The sequence below is a fragment of the Capsella rubella genome, unplaced genomic scaffold (genome assembly GCF_000375325.1).
Source record: "Capsella rubella cultivar Monte Gargano unplaced genomic scaffold, Caprub1_0 scaffold_4, whole genome shotgun sequence".
NCBI lineage: Eukaryota > Viridiplantae > Streptophyta > Magnoliopsida > Brassicales > Brassicaceae > Capsella > Capsella rubella.
In genome coordinates this window covers 9954180-9974103 of record NW_006238920.1, presented here as the reverse complement: position 1 = coordinate 9974103, position 19924 = coordinate 9954180, and the positions used below count along the sequence as shown (strand labels likewise).

The 19924-nt window shown below is 37.8% G+C and overlaps 5 protein-coding genes across 7 annotated transcripts; 4 read left to right on the top strand and 1 right to left on the bottom strand.

Annotated features, from left to right (window-relative positions):
- Positions 1–674: 674 nt before the first annotated feature.
- Positions 675–6332, bottom strand: LOC17888799 (DExH-box ATP-dependent RNA helicase DExH1). Of its 2 annotated transcripts, XM_006293380.2 has the most exons (16): positions 5926–6332; positions 5571–5716; positions 5379–5478; positions 5075–5299; positions 4890–4985; positions 4482–4757; positions 4172–4375; positions 3939–4097; positions 3176–3268; positions 2854–3068; positions 2613–2772; positions 2221–2494; positions 1940–2132; positions 1655–1838; positions 1189–1557; positions 675–1106 (listed from the first exon to the last, which is right to left on the bottom strand). In XM_006293380.2, exons 1-16 carry the CDS (start codon positions 6211–6213, stop codon positions 975–977), a joined length of 3114 nt encoding a protein of 1037 aa, XP_006293442.1. In that variant the 5' UTR covers positions 6214–6332; the 3' UTR covers positions 675–974. The 2 variants fall into 2 exon arrangements, with proteins under 2 accessions (XP_006293442.1, XP_023639922.1); XM_023784154.1 differs by lacking the exon at positions 5926–6332 and having other exon boundaries at positions 5379–5482; positions 5571–5662.
- Positions 6333–8323: 1991 nt separating this feature from the next.
- LOC17889132 (RING-H2 finger protein ATL70) lies at positions 8324–9459 on the top strand. The gene has a single exon (XM_006294897.2). The coding sequence runs from the start codon at positions 8493–8495 to the stop codon at positions 9162–9164; it is 672 nt and encodes a 223-aa protein (XP_006294959.1). The 5' UTR covers positions 8324–8492; the 3' UTR covers positions 9165–9459.
- Positions 9460–10058: 599 nt separating this feature from the next.
- On the top strand, positions 10059–11756 carry LOC17888341. Its single transcript, XM_006295000.2, has 2 exons — positions 10059–10357; positions 11180–11756. Exons 1-2 carry the CDS (start codon positions 10149–10151, stop codon positions 11532–11534), a joined length of 564 nt encoding a protein of 187 aa, XP_006295062.1. The 5' UTR covers positions 10059–10148; the 3' UTR covers positions 11535–11756.
- A 341-nt stretch (positions 11757–12097) lies between these two features.
- Positions 12098–15133, top strand: LOC17890331 (calcium-dependent protein kinase 25). The gene is made up of 7 exons (XM_006296084.2): positions 12098–13517; positions 13603–13746; positions 13830–13982; positions 14057–14172; positions 14255–14425; positions 14533–14723; positions 14866–15133. The coding sequence occupies exons 1-6, from the start codon at positions 12638–12640 to the stop codon at positions 14650–14652; spliced, it is 1584 nt and encodes a 527-aa protein (XP_006296146.1). The 5' UTR covers positions 12098–12637; the 3' UTR covers positions 14653–14723; positions 14866–15133.
- Positions 15134–15922: 789 nt separating this feature from the next.
- LOC17889509 (protein WVD2-like 4) lies at positions 15923–18912 on the top strand. 2 transcript variants are annotated; one of them, XM_006295555.2, is made up of 10 exons: positions 15923–16062; positions 16471–16780; positions 16869–17174; positions 17262–17308; positions 17431–17511; positions 17621–17701; positions 17782–17872; positions 17963–18034; positions 18125–18232; positions 18318–18912. In XM_006295555.2, the coding sequence occupies exons 2-10, from the start codon at positions 16610–16612 to the stop codon at positions 18660–18662; spliced, it is 1302 nt and encodes a 433-aa protein (XP_006295617.1). In that variant the 5' UTR covers positions 15923–16062; positions 16471–16609; the 3' UTR covers positions 18663–18912. The 2 variants fall into 2 exon arrangements, with proteins under 2 accessions (XP_006295617.1, XP_023640994.1); XM_023785226.1 differs by lacking the exon at positions 15923–16062 and adding an exon at positions 16249–16265.
- Positions 18913–19924: the final 1012 nt, after the last annotated feature.

Below are 19924 nucleotides of genomic sequence, written 5' to 3'. Positions count from 1 at the left end.
CCACATATATGGTTACTTACCTAATACTTTTTAAGCAAGTCCAAAGCGAATTCGATTCTTGCGAAAACGAAACGAAATAACCTTAAGACAGAATAAAAGGATAAAACAAGAATGAGATTGAGCCTTGCGAAAATGAGTGGCTCCAGTCCAAATAACAAAAGAGATAAAAAGAAGAAACTCAAGAGTAGACTTGCGTATAGATATGGTTGAGAATCGGTGAGAATCATAAAATATGCAGTTTTTAGACTATGACACTCATTAGTTGCACATATGGTTAGGAATTTGAACGAACGGATAATCTTCATTAGAAATTAAAATCAATTTCTAAGTCATACAGTTTAATTCAGCTAAACCGAAGATAACAGTTTGGATTTGTTTTAACTGGTAGTTCTTTCTTATTGTAAATCATGTAGCTCACATTCATTGATGTAATTTTCTAATTTCTCGGATCAATTCTCAAATGTAACCAGAGTTCATTCAACTCTCAACGGTGCCTTATAGCTTTCAGAGTTTCCCAAGATCAATTCATGGCCAAAGGTCTGGCAGAAGACAATATGGATCAGATGAAATGAGGATTACTGCTTGCTTACCTTCTCATTCATATGACATTTGAAACTACAATGCCTAAGTCAAAAACTCGACCTCTATTAGCAATTGCAAGAGACGAGACGAAATTGCCAGGAAGCAATAACATGTTTATTTTCGTTTCAACTTAAAACATTATAACCACAAAGAAAGATTGCAGCAATCGGAAATGAGATCACTACAAAACTCGGTCTAACCAAAACAAATAAGGCAAAACTTTTAACCACAACTCTTTATTGTAAATCCTCACTAATCAACAGCTCTAAACTACAACTTGTTTTATCTTTTAAAGTTAAAGCTTAGCTTTGAGTTCAACTATTGACTTCGTTTATCAATAATTAAGGTTTTTAATCCTTCCTACACTAAGATAAGACTCACTGATATTTTGCTTAATACCTGATGTTTCGGCTACGTAACAACTCCACCACAGCTGAAACCACTCCTTTTCCCTCCACAGTTATGTCCAAACTCGGATCCTCTATCTTCTTATTCAGAAGCTTGTCCACCTCTCCCCGCAATTTCTGCACAATCATATAATCCTCTTCACATCACGGAACAACATGCAGAACAAGAAAGATGCGACAGAGAGAAATCCAACTTTACCTGTATCAGTTCCAAGACGTTCTTCGAGGCAGAGAAATGGAGATACCCTCCCAACATCTCTATGCCTTCCCCGGTTTTGCTTGGGATAAGATTGCCCCCAAACATAAGGAGTGCATAATCTGATATGTTTGTTGAGTCTCGGATATAAACACTTGTCGTCTTCACCTTTTCACTGTAGACCAAGTACGGCAACGAGAAGAGATTCACTCTTGCGTTGACAGATCCTGGGTGGATATCAACTTTACCCAACTCTTTAGTGTAGAATGCAGTGCGCTTCCCTCTTCTTTTGCATTGCACAACATTTGGGTACAGCCCCGCACACAGAACCGCGCTTACCATCTCCATGTCCTGGCTGTATTGGTTGTACGCCTGAAAAGCACCATGCGTATGTGAAAAAGTCAGTAGTTTTAGATTCTATTATTGTTCCAAAATAATTGCATCATTAAGACTTGTTCTTGACACTTACATTTGGCCTTGATTTGTCAACAAAACCTATATCTGATAAAAGATCAAGAAACTGGTTTCTCATATCCTCCATCATCCTTAGAGTTACAGGGGAAAGAAAGTTTTGCCAACAAAAATCTTTTTCGATTCCACCACGCTTTGCATCCCGATATCCCTCATATGCTTTAAGAAGAGCAATGTGATCACTGCACAACACAGAAATACCAATCTTTTCTGTAAGAAGCAGAACACAGGGACCTGATTGACTAACTGGATGAAAATAAAGTAATTTGCCTCTAGGTCATACCTGCAGGAATCACCAGCAAAATATCTTTTTGCCTCATCAGCTTCCTCTTTCCTATTCAATGGTAAGACAAATGGGCTACGATAAGCCAGAGCAGAGGCAATTGTTAAAGCAGGATTGACGCACTGGAAGATGGCTCCAATCAGCAGCATCTTTCCTATATTTGGGTCTACTGGTAGAGTGCAAAGATGCCGACCTGTAACATGATGATTTTGAGTCTAACGTATATGAACAACTATTACATAAAAGTGTACAATTATATAGACAAATGACTTGCTGCTCACCAAGGGGTGTAAGATCTTCTATGTCATCTAAAGCCCCAATTGTTTTGAGAAGTTCAATAGCATTCTCAACAGCAAGTGCATCTGGTGGCTGCAGTGCCTTGGCCAAGAATGATCCTATGGATCCAACCTTCAAACTTTTGATATGCAGGCATAACTCTTGCAATGGTGTCCGTATGATTTCTGGTAACTGATACTGTGGGAAAGAATCATATATGACTTTTGGATACAGCCTATAACAAACTCCAGCTTGGACACGTCCAGCACGTCCTCGTCTCTGCATACACGATCTAATGGTTAGGCGCTGGTTTTAAGATCTTGCAAGCATATCTATGGATGGGGCGCAGGCGCAGTACTTAGATCACTGATAGACAATTTAATGGCTAACTGAATACCTGGTGCGCTGAAGCCTTTGAAATCCATGATGGCAAGAGACACGCCACCTTGTTCAAAGCATCATAGCTAGTTTCCTTTGCTTTACCGCAATCAACAACATATACAACATCGTCAATTGTAATACTACTCTCAGCAATATTTGTAGTCAATACTATTTTCCTACAAAAGCAGAGCATTCACTCAGAGCAGTTGCTACAATGCATACTGATAAAAGAAGAATCAATAGCTCATGTGCCTAACCGCTTATTAGGAGGTGGACGGTCAAAAATTTCACGTTGATTAACTGTCGGCATTGAACCATGTAGAGGAAGAATTAAGAACTTGCTAGAATCTCCAAGCAGTCTGTTCCCGTTGAATTTTTCAAGCAGTTTGGAAATCTCATCCCAGCCAGTGAGGAAGACAAGAATTGCCCCATCACCTTCATGACGGCAAATATGTTCAATAGTAGCCTCCACCTACGACATAGTTTCACTCTCAGTTCATAACGAGAATCTCCAACAAAATATGATGAAGTTAGCTGAATCAGCAGGTAGTTACCAAGAGGAGAGAGCAAAACCCATACCAGATCCAAATCAATCTGTGCACCAGACCATGCTTCGAGAGAAAGTCTTGTGGCTGAGCTATAACTTTTATAGTGAACATTGATGTCAATATCCTAAAAAACGAAAACATGACTTGGTAAGGTAAGGCATTCAAAGTAAAACATATTCACGTATGCTTCAGCATTTGAAGATGAACAAAGAGTGAAAGTTCAAGCTTGCTGTGGACTGCGGTTCTTTAAACTACTATATAGTACCGCCTTTATTCACTGAACCCACAAACTTAAACTACCACGTGGTTTTAGCATTTTGTTCTTGAGGTTTAATCTTTTCACGTACATGGAGACCAAATGTCTACATTTGCGTGATGTCAAAAGAAAAACAATTCTCGAGGCTAGTTGAATCAGACGAATAAACCAAACTTGGATGCAATATTGAAGAATTTGAGAACACATCGTTCTTAGCCAGTATCTATATATATTTTTCAAATATTGGTATCATAATTAATCCTTCTTTTTCTAAGGAACATTAAAAATTCATCAATAAGAATTTTAGGAAAATTTTGTCAAAAACATTACCATTGTACCAAACGATTTATAATGTTAATCTGATAGGTACATAGTAGATTTCTTGATAAGGTGTATGCAATATCTTTTAAATCGCACAGACCTACCCACATTAATGGGAGAAAGTTTATCAGGCTTACTATTCAGAACAATGAGTCTATATTCACTAATGGAACCCTATGTTTTTTTGCTCAGATACCGTTGGGAAGCATAGTCATACCTCAAACAAAGTAGTCAGGTCATCTTTCTTGGATTCTGAGTCTCTTCTCCTACCTCTCGAACTGCCTTGATAATTCCCTACATCAGATGGCTTTATATTATAACGACTTTTCTCCAGTACATCTTCTAGGAATAACTCTGCAACCGGGAATGTGAACCCCTGACAATATATTAAAAAGAGATTAATCACATAATATCATAATATAAACAGACATGATATATGACTACGCATACCGGGATGTGTATAGTTGGAGCGTTCCCGAAATATGTTGAGAACATGTCAGCATTTATCGTAGCACTCATCAGAATAAGACGCAAATCTGGGCGTCGAGGAAGGAGATCACGTAGTATGATTAATAAGAAATCCTCATTCATGCCTCTCTCGTGAATCTCATCCACAAGCAAATGGCTTACATTAGTTAAATTAGGATCCTCAATCTGTATTTTCAAAAAGATTCGACACAACATCATTTCAAAGTTAGTATACAATATTATAGTTCAACTAATGTGATGAGTGTATGACTAGTAGCATAGTGTATTTTACCAGCCGCCGGAGTAATACACCAGTAGTGCAAAATAGCAATCGCGTTTGATCAGAACGCTTTGATTCTAGACGAATCTGATAACCCACAGATTCACCAATGGATTCACCTCTTTCAGCAGATATACGTGAAGCAACAGATATGGCAGATATACGTCGAGGTTGTGTACAAATTATGTTACAATCAGCACCTCTTAGGGATGCTATTTCTTCCTCCAATATAAATTGAGGAAGTTGTGTTGTTTTACCACACCCGGTCTCTCCTGAAACTACTAATACCTGAAAAATAAACACAGACACAGCTATAAGTTCAAGGTAAGACTGCTCAAGTAAAATAACTTGACAATACTATATAAGATGAGATAAATAGCCGATGGGACACAGAGAAGAACAAACAAACAAAAAGATTACCTGATTTTCTGAAACAGATTTAAGAAACCCCTCTTTCATTTTAAAAGCAGGTAACTTTTCTCTGAAATCTTGAAGTGCTTTTACACTCTCGGTTGCCTGTGTTGAATAGTTTCAAATTAATGTTATGTCCAGAATCAACATATACCATAATGTATACAGTTTTACTTCAGCCAATATATATGTACCTTTAGCCTTTCCTGCCTTTCCCTGAGTGCAGCACTGAATTTTTCTTTCTCAAGAGAATCCGACAATTTGGAAGCAGAATCGGGTCTTTTCAAGCCAAGAGTTGCGGTGCCTGTACGGTCCTGTCGATCATTAAACGCTGAAGTAGAGGAACTTGAAGACCCTGATTCTTGTGTTGTTTTCAAAAGACTTCCAAGTTTTCTCTCAGTCTCTGTGGACATTGTAATCTACAAGAAAAGAGTATACAAGCGTTTCAGCAGCCACCACCGAGTAATAAAATATCCTTACTAGTAACATCTTTATTACCTCTTTCTGAGTGGATCCATGCCGATCATCAAGATCTGCGCGATAATCTGGTAAAGGAACTTTGCTAACTGCAAGAGCCTTCCCTTTATTGTAAGCATGGCTTCCTTTCCGAAAAGGAAAAAACTAATTCATGACATACTCTACAATTACTTCTACAAACGAATGCATGGGCTTATAGATAGATAGACTTACAAGTAAAGACCAAGCTGAAAAGCCATATCAGATAGTGTTTGTTGATCTCCCCTGCTAAAATTACGCTTGATTAGCATCTCTTGCTCTCCTCCTGTTTTCCATTGCTCAATCTTGTTCCACCATTCATTCTCATCAAAAACTTCCATCTGAACAATTGAATTTGATTCCCAATTAGCCTTTCTTTTAAATTCACCCAAACCAATAACTCCTAATCAAAGATTAAGCATCTCTTACCAAACTCAATCTGTTCAAACTCCTGATTCTCAAATATAAAACTAACTAGTCGAGGAAACAAGTGAGGAGCTAAAAATGGAGAAGTGAGTAAGAAGTCGGAACAATGTATTAATAATGATACCTCAACTTGTTGCTGGCGCAAACGCTCAGCTCTCCACACGGGATCCCACCATCGCTGTTCTCCACGGCCACCACCACCGCCACCGCCACGACCACCACCGCCGCCGCGACCACCACGACGACCACCACCGCGACCGGAGGAGAAACCTCCGCCTCGACGACCACCCTGAGAATTAGGACCGTGAGGAGGCATGGCGGCGATATGTAAGAGAGGCCGAAGCGGAAAGAGTTTTGAAGAATAAGGAAGAAGGAAGCGAAGCGTGGAGAAACAAGGGAGGGACAGTTGCATTCGTAATCAATTTTAGTGTGAATTTTATTTTTATAATATATAGAGTTGCAATCGCACTGACAATTTCGCTTGTTGAACTTTTCTTTTAGTAGTATTGGATTGGAGCTGTGTCACACTATACAAGCGACACAGACTTACCAATTTCAAACCTAATTTAGTTTCAACCATACAAGTACGGTTGTTTATACAAACAAAAAAAATTGAAAACCATGTTTTGTAATCATGTCATGAGCAGAAAAAACACAGCCACTTGTTTATTATTAGAAGAAAACATCTTCCAAACCAAAGATATGTAATCATCTCTAATATCTTTTTACCATTGCGTCTTCACACTAACACTCCACTTGTTAATGCAACTACTCTTTTCTTTTGCTATTTGTAACATGACAATAAAACACAAGCATGTCAATCTAACAATGTAACCAAAGTTTTCCTTGATACCTCATCAAAACTTTTCATGTCTTGTAAGTTTTGTTTGGGAAAAGAAAAGATTCCGGAATTTTAATATCGAAGGTAAGAAAACTAGATTATGGTATTGTACTATCCGGTCCAAAAATTATATGGTCTTAAAGGCCCATAAAAGTTTGATTTCCCAAGAAAAAAATGTTTTAGGAAGAGGGAAGCAAAACAACTCTCTCCGTCACAAAGTTTGGTTTGCATAAGTTGTCAATCGAATTAACATAATGTTAAACTAGCCACCATTATAATAAAATCTGTAAAAGTCACTGTGTGCATTCATTTAATCATTCTTCACCAAATGAATCCGCCCCTGGATGTATACGCAAAAAAAAAAGTATTATATACGTTTTTTTCCGCATAGTTACATGTATTTTATGTATTCTTATCATAGTGTATCTTAAAATAAACATCATGCAAGCATGCAATGACGCATTTTATTCATTACAACAACTGTCCCCTACCATATTGTTTTCCATTATTAAAGATTCCTCAGGTTTGGCGCCTATAACTTGGCCACACCAAAGTGCAAGAACGTAGGAAGTCAATTTGTATAGTTAGTTTTAACTTTGATTAATTAAAGATTTTAAGCTAATAATTTGCTAACATCATTTTTTACCTAATAAAAATGTAAACGGTCTTCAAATTGTTGTATTTTGATTTCGTCGAGTAGCATAAACTAAGACTTCTATAAGTTTTAGCATATACAACAACGTTTCACGGTTTTGGTTACTCTCTAGAAGACGAAAATAAAAAGTTTTTATTAAAAACACACCTTCTTCTTGGGAAATTTTATTTCTGTTTTTAATATCGGGGGTAAATCTATATTAATGCATGATTGTATGTTACTATGTTAGCATAGTTAATAGAAAGAAGAACTAGCTATAGCGATCGATTTTAATAGATGGTAAGTAAACTCGATTCATGGACTCATGCTCATGATTCATGAGACAAGTCGTCGATTCATTTGAAACTTTTATATATAAAATTTCATGTATATGGAGAGATGTCAAAGCTTTGTATCCGGAGAAACTAACATCAAAGTAGGATAAATATCGCGACTAAGAAAACAAATGAAGGAAACTAAACGTTGCTTAGGTGATAAAGTAAGTTGATTAATTGGACTTTGAATAAAGTAATCCTAAATAAAAACGATGATCAGACGTACATAATAAACAACGAGATTAATATGCGTAGCGATCGACGAAGATGTTGACTCCAAACTAAAAACTTATGTGATGATCCTTTGCCCACTGACCCTTCCCTACATTCCTAAATCAAATCTTGTTAATATACTTTACTTGTCATTATCGTAAAGGTTTCATCGTCTTTACACCATGTGACTTTTAATTATTCATGTTAACGGTTATAAATAATGACCAACTAATTCCTCTGTTATCAGGCACACACAAATGTACAGAAAATAAAATATTTTCTTAACCACACCAATATATAAATTATATGAATCCTATATCTAATACGTTAATTATGGAACAATATAAGTTTTTGACCTTAATCATCGCTTATTTATTTATTTTGAATTTTTATTGGAAACTAATGTTGTTACTGAATAATTAAGCGAGGTAATCTAGGAGCTTTTAATCATAGGGAGAACCGGAGAAACATTTGATTAATGGAACAATATAAGCGTTATACAATTGCTAATACAACTAATACACAATATTAGCAAACTTTAATAACAAAGATTAATTAAATAACCACAAGTCACACCATTCTTGCTTTGACAAGCTTTCTTATCCTCATTCACATGCATTTCCTCCCTTTGTCTCTCTCTCTTACCGTTGACTTTTGACAACCCCAAGATGCTTCAGTTTACATTGTCTTATATCAAAATCGCTGACCAAGCAAACCCTCCTCTCTCTCTCCATTATTTCTCCACAACCTCTAAGTTCCAATCACAAAACCATCACACCGCAGCCGCAATGAACACCTTCCAACCACCACCACCTCCGCCGCCAGGGATGCCAGACTACAACGGCCTCCTCAGCACGCACGAGATCGGAGGATTCAGATACGGAATCGGAGTCTCCATAGGAGTACTCCTCCTCGTCACCACCATCACCCTCACCTCCTACTATTGCACACGTAACCAGCTCTCTTCTTCTTCACCTTCACAGACCATTCAAGACTCGACGCGTATCCATCACCATCACCACCATGTCATCATCGACGTCGTACCCGGTCTTGACGAGGACACCATCCAGAGCTATCCGAAGATCCTCTACTCGGAAGCGAAGGGCTCAACGACGGCGTCGTGTTGTGCCATTTGTTTAGGAGACTACAAGGGAAAACATCTCTTGCGGCAGCTGCCAGATTGCAACCATCTCTTCCACCACAAATGTATCGACACGTGGCTTAGGCTCAATCCTACGTGTCCAGTTTGTCGGACTTCGCCGCTTCCAACTCCTTTGTCCACTCCCCTCGCCGAGGTTGTCCCCTTAGCCTCCTCTGTCGCCGCCACAAGGATGCCCTAATTAATATCGAAATCCTGACTAATCTCCGGCTTAAGCTCTTTCTCAATTCTTCATTAATTCCTTGTAGAGTTTTTTATTTATTTATTTTTGGTCACTAACTGATCAATATATTGTATATATCATTCTTCGAAGCCGAGGACTAGTAAGTGGAAAAGGGATTAAGGGTTAAATTTCACAATTTTGTTTGATTAATTAGTTTTTTCTTTCTTTTTTCCTTTAGCAATGTGAACGATCGAGTTTATTTCTCCTTCTACATATGTCGTACCAAAGAATAAATCAAAAGTCGTGTTGAATATAGTCGAGAGAGAGAGAGAGAGAGAGAGTCAGAGAGGCTTGAAAGATGTTTCTTGGCTTGTATTGAACTTTTTGGCTCAGCTGACAGATCATTTGCATATTGAAACGTCAAAGAAAAGGAAATTAGAGAGTCGAATCCATTAGGCGTTTGATCATGAATCATTATCAGTCTCTTTGACAATATTCCACAGTCATGGTTTTATTATAAAGTAGTTGTTAATGTAGCAATTTTTTTTTTTGTCCGTAATAAACATACTCTGGAGAATTTATTTATAAATCAAACATATGCATTAAGCAGATTTTTAACAATGTATTTGTGATTTGTCCTATGTATACGATATGAGAAAGACTTATATATGAGGACGTCGACTCATACGATGCAAATTATTAACATCATAAAAGAGTTAGCAAGTGAAAATTAACCAATGGAATAAAAATCCGCACACGAGTACAATATAAATGGGCTTAAGTATTCGGTTTTCCGGTTCAATTGATAAATGATACGATTCTAATTTGGTTTGGTTCGGTTCGGAATTTATGCCGACCCTACACCTCTGGTTCGCCGGTAAGTCGGTTTCACGAACAAAAAAGAAGGCGAGAGTATAAAAATCAGAATCGGAAGCTTCGAGTTTTACTTGAGGAGAAATCCATACACACGCAAAGAAGAATCTCATCACGAGTTTTTGAGCTATGGGTTGGGTTTGGGTTGACGATTCGTCCGCATCTAAAGCCGGTAACGATCTCACCGATCAGCCACTCGGTGATTCCGCCGTCGCCGACCGAAATTGCTCAACCACCACGGTGGTAAGATCGCAGTGCAATACAGAGGAGGTCGAGCCTGGGAAGTTCGTCAGGAAATGCGATAAAACTGAGGAGGTTCTTCGCCACTGTCTTGGCAAGTAAGTGTGTTTCGCATCTTTTCTCTTTCAGTGATGCTTTGCTTTTGGATTTGGGGAACAAATTATTGGCCTAAGTTAAGATCAAATTAGATGTAAGTTTATGCAGGATGAGTCATGAGTGTGTTGGTTGTTTTTGAGCTCTGAGTTAAATTACAAGTTCAAGCTAAAGCTGTAGTTCCAAATTTACGGATTACGGTACTAAGAATGGGATTAGGATTGGGGTTACTAGCATGTGTATGAATATAGTTGCGTTTATGCATTTAAAATGGTGATATTTGCTTAGTTTTGGTTTCCCCTCTTGTGGTGGATCATGTTGTTTATTTTTGTTTTGCTCATGTGAAAGGAACCTGTATTATCTCTGGAACATTATGGTACAAATTTTTCATTCTCAAAAAGAGCATGTATCTTAGCTTTAGATTAACCACTGAAAAAAATATAATGATTTCTCTGAAGTTCTTGTGATTTTGTCATCTTTTAAGCGTTGTAAGTACTTGCATGTTTTGAGGGTAAGTAAGTGGAGTAATTGCAGGGGTTAGTCTTGTCTCTCGCGAGAAATCATTGTGGTCTATGGGTAGTTTACTTAGAAGTTAATTCATGGAGTACTATCACATTATAGTTCTGTATATGTGCAGCCATCTTCTTGTTTGTTTTTTGCGTTCTGCTTCTGACTTGAGCTATTTTATGGTAACTGTGAAATGGTTTCTTGCTTTGGTGACCAACTCTTTGAGTTAATATCATCAGACCTCTTGTTCTCTATACCTTTTACTCCATCATGAATTATGATCACTTAATTAATTTCTTGGTTTTATGTATCTGGTTTAGGCCCTCTGAAGTCGTCCAGTCCAACACAGTGCACACAGAAGAGGATGTGACAAACCAGATGGTGGGGAGACCCGGTCTGTTTGAGGAAAAAAATCCACTAAACTTCCCAGGACTCCGCGGGGATGTAGACGCCATCGAACGCCATTTCATGAGCGGAATGAAGAGTTTCTTTGATGCAGCTGAAGAGATGACAAGCAGCTTATTCGATATCATGGGAGACCATAACCCAAGCAACAGGAGAGGGATACCCATTGAAAACCATCCAAAGGTAGAGGAGCACCACAATGACGAAAACGCCCCCAGACGACCACACTCGGGAGAGGTTGATCTCTCGGGCTTGGCCAAGGACGTTTGAGAAAGGTCATCCATCTACTTCTTCTTCTATCGTTGGCTATATATAATCTTAAAATGTAATGTTTGACTTTCGAAGAAGCGTAGGGGATTGTGGACTACTAATGTTAGCGGCTTGCACGTTTTGGCCGAGTGGTTACTACTATCATCTATCATCCATACTTATATTAATATGGTGTTATTTTTGTCTTTCTTAATCACCAACCAAAATATATTACTGATCACATTTGTCTCGAGAGTTATCTTACATTTAATAGGGATTACTTTTGTCTCAAAAAAAGACAAAAGTTATCTTACATTTATAAATATTAGATCATGCCTATAATTCGTACTTTCCATTAAATAATGGTCAAAGTAGAATTATGGAGTGTGGAATTAAAGATACGAAATCTAACCTTACGTTTTCTGAAAGATTGGTTACCATTTTTTGTGGCATGGAGTAATTCAGAAAGAAAAACAAGAAATATATTTATTCCGGTCTTCGGTTGAGTTGAATATATTTCTTAACAATTTCGGAAATTCCAAGGAACCGAACTGTTAACGAATGTGTGAATGTGCATTCACACAGAACACTAAATAATCCTTAACACACAGCCTCACAGAGTCATATGTTAGGTTTTTTGGTTAGAGGAGAGAATCAAATAAAAGTTAATTTAATTGAGAAAAGCCAAAAACCCTAATAAATCCCCCTAAAAAAAAATCCAGTCACGACGTGATACCCAATTCGATTTCGTCAAAATCATCTTCCTTGTCTATTCCCATTTCCTTATTCTTATATTTTGTTCTTCGTTTTTCATTTGTGTGTTGCGTGAGATGATTCGTAGAGTTTTGTGTTGATTTTTTATTAAATCATTGAGAGGACATCGAAGATCTTTCTCCCGTGGATCAGATTTCATATTCTGGGAGATTTATCTCATGGAAGTAGTTATGGTGTTAGGCAGGAGAGATCTTTGTCTCTATGAGATCAGATTAAGGGTTATTTCTCTTGCGTGAAAAGGAAGAAAAAGAGACTTTCATTTATCTTTTATCTTTTTTTTTTCGTTACTTTTGTAGACTATATATATTGTATAGCGTAAAGTTGATCTGTGGGGATATAGTTTTTTAGTGATGGGGAATGTATGTGTTCATATGGTCAGCAATTGTGTTGATACGAAATCGAATTCATGGGTTCGTCCCACAGATCTCATCATGGATCATCCCTTGAAGCCACAGCTCCAAGACAAGCCTCCTCAGCCAATGCTTATGTACAAGGATGGTGATAAACCCAAGCTTAATGACACTCATGGAGACCCTAAATTATTTGAGGATAAGGCGAAAGTAGATGCGCAGAAGCAGGAACAAGAAGGAAGGATGAGTGAAACGACAAGGAAGTGCAGTGAAGAAGAGAATAATAGGAAGCGAGCGGTTGGGATTGCATGTGCTAATAGCAAAAGAAAGGCTCACAACGTTAGGAGACTGATGAGCGCAGGGTTGCAAGCAGAGTCAGTGTTGAAGACCAGGACAGGGCATTTGAAAGAATACTATAACTTAGGGAGCAAGTTAGGTCACGGGCAATTTGGTACGACTTTCGTCTGCGTGGAGAAAGGAACAGGGGAAGAATACGCATGCAAGTCAATCCCGAAGAGGAAACTAGAGAACGAAGAAGACGTGGAGGATGTGAGACGAGAGATTGAGATAATGAAACATCTCTTGGGGCAACCAAATGTGATCTCTATCAAAGGAGCTTACGAGGACTCTGTGGCTGTTCACATGGTGATGGAGCTGTGCAGAGGAGGTGAGCTGTTTGATAGGATAGTGGAGAGAGGGCATTACTCTGAGAAAAAGGCTGCTCATTTGGCTAAGGTCATACTTGGTGTGGTCCAGACTTGTCATTCTTTAGGTGTAATGCACAGAGATCTTAAACCTGAGAACTTTCTCTTTGTCAATGATCATGAGGATTCGCCTCTTAAGGCTATTGATTTCGGGTTATCCATGTTCCTCAAGCCTGGTATGTTTCTTACAAAACAGAGATTTTGTTTTCCTCTCATATATAGATAGATGTTTTGCTGAGATATGTATATTGTTGTTTGAAGGAGAAAACCTTACGGATGTGGTTGGGAGCCCGTACTACATTGCTCCTGAAGTTCTGAACAAGAATTACGGTCCAGAAGCAGATATATGGAGCGCAGGTGTGATGATTTACGTGCTCCTGTCTGGTTCAGCTCCGTTTTGGGGAGGTAAGATTCTTCCTACTTTGATCACAAACTATATGTGTTTTTGGAGGTCATCTCATGTGTGGTTGCATGTTTTCTTCAAGCAGAAACGGAAGAGGAAATCTTCAATGAGGTTCTAGGGGGTGAGCTTGATCTGTCATCAGAACCTTGGCCACAAGTTTCTGATAGCGCAAAAGATTTGATTAGAAAGATGCTTGAAAGAAACCCCAAGCAAAGACTTACTGCTCAACAAGTCTTATGTAAGTCCCTAGAATCATGAAACTCCAAAACTTGAGCAGTTATGGAACTTACTCTTGTTTCTTTTTTCTAACAGGCCATCCATGGATCAGGGATGAAGGAACTGCACCAGATACACCACTTGACACAACTGTGTTGACTCGCTTGAGGAAGTTTTCAGAAACAGACAAACTCAAGAAGATGGCTTTAAGGGTACCTTATACAAATAAAAGCTTTTTGATTTGTTTCCTCAGATGAGAGAATCTCTGATCATTAGTACTGTTTCCACTTGCAGATGATTGCAGAAAGGCTTTCAGAAGAAGAGATCAACGGGCTTAGAGAAAACTTCAAGATTATAGACAGTGAGAAGAGCGGGCGAGTAACTTACAAAGAGCTGAAAAGCTGTCTTGAAAGATTTAACACAAATTTTGACGACTCTGACATCAGTAGTCTACTGAAACTGCCAGTAAGCAGACTAAAGCTAGTACTGTCTCAATATATGGATCTAGTGATCAGAATATAAAGTTGTTTCATATTATTTTCTTACATTTATATATTGGGATAATTTTATAGACGGATGTGCACTTGGAAGACACGGTGGACTACGAGGAATTCATAAGGGCGATTGTGAGACTGAGACAAATACAAGACGAAGAAGCAAAGGACCATTTAGATTCATCAGGAAAAGTGTAAATGAAGTTGGCGTGAAAGATACTGTTGTCTAAACAAGTGTAACGAGTACTCAAAACTGATGATGACGAAATGTAAGTAAAACTGATCATCACTCTCTTTTCATATATATTCTTCAGTTTTATTTTATACAGTGTCTCCTAATGCTAATAATAATCTAAAGTGTTAATTCAATAGTTTTCAAAATTATAATCTGTAATCTTCATATATGTTTAGATTGTCGGAAACTACAAGAGGGCTGTGACAAAATGAAAATAGGAAGAGGCAGAGACAAGGAGAATAGGGACACAAAGAAGCCAGATGTATGTGAAAAAGACATCAAAAGAAAAAAAGAAGATGTGTAGGTTCTTTCGTTAATCATGTTTTTATAAGAAAAGAAAAAAGTTAAGAGCAAAATGAAAGAAGTGGTTTGTTGTATATAGAAGAAGAAGAAGTTGTAGTAGAAGGATAAAGGAGAGACAATAAAACTATAAGGTGATGTTGATACTCTGTCTCAGCTCCAAAATTTGATTGAAAGATATCACCGTAAAATACTTTGGACGAATCCCTGAATGATTGATACGTGTTAGTAAATAGTATGAAAATGGCCATATCTGGGAGATGATTGAAAAGATCTGACGGTGGAGGATTCATTCAGACAGGAGATATATACTTACGTGGAAATGGTGGAGACAGACAGCTCACGCGCGGCTGGCCGGCCCTTTTATTAAAAAAAAAAAAACGTGAAAACCAATCATGTGAAAGTGTCGTGACACGTCAGCAATAACGGACGAGGAGTAGTGGGGTCCAGAAACGGCGGGTATGTCGTGGGAGAGGTTCGCTGTAACGGAGGAGACGAGACGACGACCCTCTCTCTCTCTCTCTCTTTCACAACCCACGTTCTCCAGCATTTGTCTTCCTCAATCATTTGCTCTCTATTTACCATTCTACCCCCCTTACCTTTTACTCTTTTGACTCACCTTTACTTGAGATTTCGCAGCACCAGGAATAGACCAAACCTAACACCTAATTGGAAAGTTAGACTTATTAAAGTGTGTTTTTTGAGAATCTGTGATTATTTAGGGAGGGAGATCTTCTAATTAGCTGTCTTATAATTTTAATTAAATTAGTGTGATTTTATTAGTGTGCGAGAGAGATAGAGAGTCAAAGACCTAAACAAGAAAAAGAAGAAGGGCGTTTCCGTAATTTGATTGTTTTGTTTGTCTACAATCTTCTCTCCTTTGACGTTGAAAAAGCCCCCATCTTTTCCCTTTGCTCATTCCCACACACACACAGACACAGACACAGATACAACAAAGACTCGCTCTCTTTCTTTCTTCTTCTCTTTTTCTATAGAGCCATACCCGAAGCTTTTTTTAAGTAGAGAGAAAAAAAAAAAAAAAAAGCTTTGTCTTTCTTACTCCCACTGATAAGGTACTTTTCTGTGGAATTTTCAGCCATTTCACTTTGTCTTAGTTACACAACTTTTGTATGAATCTTTCTTCTTTTTGTTTTCAGATTTTTAGATTTACACTCGTGTGTTTCTTATACCTCTCTCGAATACTTAGGCACAAGGTTTTCAAAATCAGAGCTTTTCGCTTAACGCTTCAAAGGGTTGGCCTGTTTTTATGAATATGGTGATCATTTTCATGATAATGGGTGTGAATTTTATGATTTTTACCGCTTAAATACAAGATTTAGATTAGGTGTCGTATGTATTCCCTTAATCAATCACCATTTGCAGACAAAGAAGAGAGTTTTTATTAGTAGATTTTTTTTTTGATTTTCAATGATTTTTGACTTTAGCATTGCTGTGTAACAATGTTTGGTCTTTCGGATCAGATGGAACAATGGATGGCTACTCAAGACAACAAGGTCCATCTTTAGTTTGATTAAGGGGTTCGGATCTGAGCTTGAGTTCGAATTTTCACCATCTTTGTCTCGGATATACGTTTTTGTGGATTTGGAAGTTTTGAACTGAATGGCTTCTGAGGACTTGAGTGTTGTTGCCGAATCTAAGAAAGGGGAGGAGAATGTTAATGTTGATAACTCCAAAGATATGAACAGACCCGAGAGTCTTGACATATCTACTGAGATAACTGATACTGTCAATGAGAATGTTCCAAAAGATGAAGCTTCTAAGACGGTACAGGTATATAATGCTTCTTACAAGACTTGACTCATTTTGAACCGTGCTTTGTTAGTCTAACGTTCTCTCTTCCGTGTCATTCTCTCTGCAGGAAGCAGATCTCCCTGAGTCTGCTACTTCAGTGAAGAGTAAAACAACTAAGGATAACAAACCTGTTAAGAGAAAGTCAGGGACCTTTTCTCGGAGCCCCAGATTCCTTTCTCAGAGCTCTTCATTTCCAACTAAAGGACCTCATTCTGATATTACTAGAAAGAGCATTGATGCTACAGCATCAAAGACTAGTCCTAAACCCTTCGTTGCAGGTGGATCCAAACCAAAGGTCACTCCAACTTCAAACAGCAGTGTTTCCACTAAGCGCACCAGTTCAGTATCTGCGCCCCTCAAAAAGCAAACTATGGTAATTGTTGAATTACTCAATCTGTTGCGTTCGTTGTTTTAAGTTTTCTTGTTCTCAGTTTATCAATTTTTATCTGTCCTGTGTCAGCCTGTGAAAACCATTTCTAAGGATGCAGCTCAAGGCCCTACTTCCAAGTAAGTTAAATACTTTGCTCATATGAACTATGTAATTGTGGGATGATATAAGTCAACTAAGGTACTGTCTGAAAGTGATGATCTGAATAGGCAACTAAATTTTTCTCCCTCGGCAATTGCAGATTGGAAGATGAAGGTTCTAAATCCATTAATGCTGAAATGGCAGGCAAGGATAATGAGGAAGCCGGATTAATCCCTGCTGTGTAAGTTTTTTCTTGCATACATGTTACCATTAGTTTCAAATGTAGAAATGTTGCAGTACATTGAAGAAGTAAAACATATGTAAATGTGTATGCATCTGTAATTTTGCAGGGTTGCTGATAAAGTATCTAAATCCCTGAAAGTTGAAATGACAAGCAAGGACGATGATGACACCCGCTCAACTACCACTTCGTATGTGTTTTCTTTATGCATTTCCCTTGTACAGTAATGACATATCTATCTCTATATATAATGTTTTGGACGTTTAACAGAACTTCTACACCTCGTGGCCGGAGAAGCAGTGTTGGGTCGGCATCTGGATTTTCGTTCAGGTTGGAGGAACGGGCTGAAAAGCGGAAGGAGGTTGCTGCTTATGCTCATTCTCTATGCTTACAACTTTTTTAAGCAGTTTTTTTTAGTTCCGTCCTAACGTTTTTCGGCTTTACCTTTCAGTTTTATATGAAATTAGAAGAGAAGATCCAAGCAAAGGAAGTGGAGAAGACCAATTTGCAGGCAAAATCAAAGGTTAACTTTTGAGGGCTCTTCTTTGATAGAAGAAACTGTTCTTTGTCAGACATTTACATTTTTTGGTCAAAATGGATTGTGTTTGTATAGGAGAGTCAGGAAGAAGAGATCAAAAGGTTGAGGAAGAGCTTGACATTCAAGGCTGGTCCTATGCCTAGTTTCTACAAAGAACCTCCACCTAAGGTTGAATTGAAGAAGGTTTGCGTCTTTGCTCTTCCTATGTGATCAAACTTGTCCTGAGCTGTCTTTCTTATATCAATGTGTTGGCTATGAATTGTTGCAGATACCAACTACTCGTCCTAAATCTCCTAAGCTAGGACGCAGGAAGAGTAGCAGCGATGCAACAGGAGGTGAAGCCGCTCCTCGTGTGACAAAACCAAAAGAATCATCAGCATCTACACTGAAGAAGCCCGTAACAAAATCTCAGCCAAAGCCTGAAACTCAAGAGAAGTCAGGGAAGGCCAAAGAAAAGAAAAAGGAAGGGAAGAAAGAAGAAGCAGAGAAGAGAGGAGATGAAGAGAAGGCTACCGCCGTGGCTGCAGAACCGGAAGAGAAGAAACCAAACTCAAACAGCATCCAAGTGAAGGCCGCCGAGATTATGGCAAGCGAGGTTGCAGTGGGAGGTTGATCAGAAGCAAAGTGAGCGTTTGGCAGCAGATATCTAATGTCTGCTTCTTCTTTTTTCCTAAACCATTAATGTGAATAGAGTTGTTGCGTCGAGTTTTTTTTTTTTTTTTTTTTCCCTTACTTTTAAGAGTTTACTTCATTCCTTCAGTTGAAATTAAGCCTCAATTGCTTCTTAAGATGGTTCCCTAATGTGTTGAACTAAAAAATGTGAACATATATTATGAAGAGTTTGTGATATGTGTGAATTTGAGGAGTAGTAAGTAGCACAGTGATGAGTTGTGCAAATTATCAATGTCAAAGGAGAGAGGCTTGTAGGGTCTTTATTTACAGCAGTACAGCTGATGTAAATAATGTCAGCTACAAATATCCTTGTGGGGTATTCCATATTTAGAACATGTTTTGTGGTGTATAATGACATTATACTCTTTGATCAAAAAATGACATTATACTCTAAAAGTCTTTTAACTATATTTTACAAACTTAAATCTGAACACACAAAAAAAACAAGAACCAATACTAGTTTCATGGTACCATAACCATGCAATGTTCAAGATTGTTAACCAGTTTCTTAGTATTTACAATTGTTTTGTAGGTGGTAGATAGATTAGTTTACGAATGTCGAGGTTAGTAATACTTTGAACGAAATGTTCTTATGTACATTCATGTACTTAAATTAAACATTATGTAGTAATGTGAATATGTAGAGAAAGAATATAGTATTTAGTGATAGACTAATAAGATTGCAAAAAGACATTATGTATAGAGAGAATGAGGGCTTTTATTACGTGAAGACAAAAGCCCCACACAGCTCACCTGCCCTCGTGGCCAGTGCCCACTTAACTTACTCTACGACTTCCTTATATCTTCTCACCGTCTTAATAGTACGTAGTAACACTTAAAGATTCGTGTCCTTTAGCCTTTAGGCTTTGTGAATGGGAAATATCTGGCTGTCAAACATATATGTAGTAGGAAACTTCTTTTTTTTTTTGTTCTTTCTTAATAGCTTTATATAAACAAAGCATATACTGTTCTCCAAAGAGTTTATTTAAGTGTTGTAACCCTAGTTAATTACTGTATATAGATAAATACGTAATTTCTTTTTTTTTTTTAGTTTTTAGGTATTGCATAGTATTGCATAAACAATAAATAAATAAATACGCTGACTTTAGGACCAGATGAATAAATTGTATGGTTTTAAAATAATAATGATAGATACAGTATGTTGATTGATGTATTAGATTACATGTACATTACAACTACCAT

Coding starts and splice junctions, on each gene's coding strand:
- LOC17888799 (XM_006293380.2), bottom strand. CDS start 6,213: ATGCAACTGTCCCTCCCTTGTTTCTCCACGCTTCGCTTCCTTCTTCCT. Junction 4,376..4,481: donor GTGTATTACTCCGGCGGCTG/GTAAAATACACT, acceptor TTGAAAATACAG/ATTGAGGATCCTAATTTAAC. Junction 3,069..3,175: donor CACAGATTGATTTGGATCTG/GTATGGGTTTTG, acceptor ACTATGTCGTAG/GTGGAGGCTACTATTGAACA.
- LOC17889132 (XM_006294897.2), top strand. CDS start 8,493: ATGCTTCAGTTTACATTGTCTTATATCAAAATCGCTGACCAAGCAAAC.
- LOC17888341 (XM_006295000.2), top strand. CDS start 10,149: ATGGGTTGGGTTTGGGTTGACGATTCGTCCGCATCTAAAGCCGGTAAC. Junction 10,358..11,179: donor CTTCGCCACTGTCTTGGCAA/GTAAGTGTGTTT, acceptor TATCTGGTTTAG/GCCCTCTGAAGTCGTCCAGT.
- LOC17890331 (XM_006296084.2), top strand. CDS start 12,638: ATGGGGAATGTATGTGTTCATATGGTCAGCAATTGTGTTGATACGAAA. Junction 13,518..13,602: donor ATCCATGTTCCTCAAGCCTG/GTATGTTTCTTA, acceptor TGTTGTTTGAAG/GAGAAAACCTTACGGATGTG. Junction 14,426..14,532: donor GTAGTCTACTGAAACTGCCA/GTAAGCAGACTA, acceptor ATAATTTTATAG/ACGGATGTGCACTTGGAAGA.
- LOC17889509 (XM_006295555.2), top strand. CDS start 16,610: ATGGCTTCTGAGGACTTGAGTGTTGTTGCCGAATCTAAGAAAGGGGAG. Junction 16,781..16,868: donor AAGCTTCTAAGACGGTACAG/GTATATAATGCT, acceptor TTCTCTCTGCAG/GAAGCAGATCTCCCTGAGTC. Junction 17,873..17,962: donor GGGCTGAAAAGCGGAAGGAG/GTTGCTGCTTAT, acceptor TTTACCTTTCAG/TTTTATATGAAATTAGAAGA.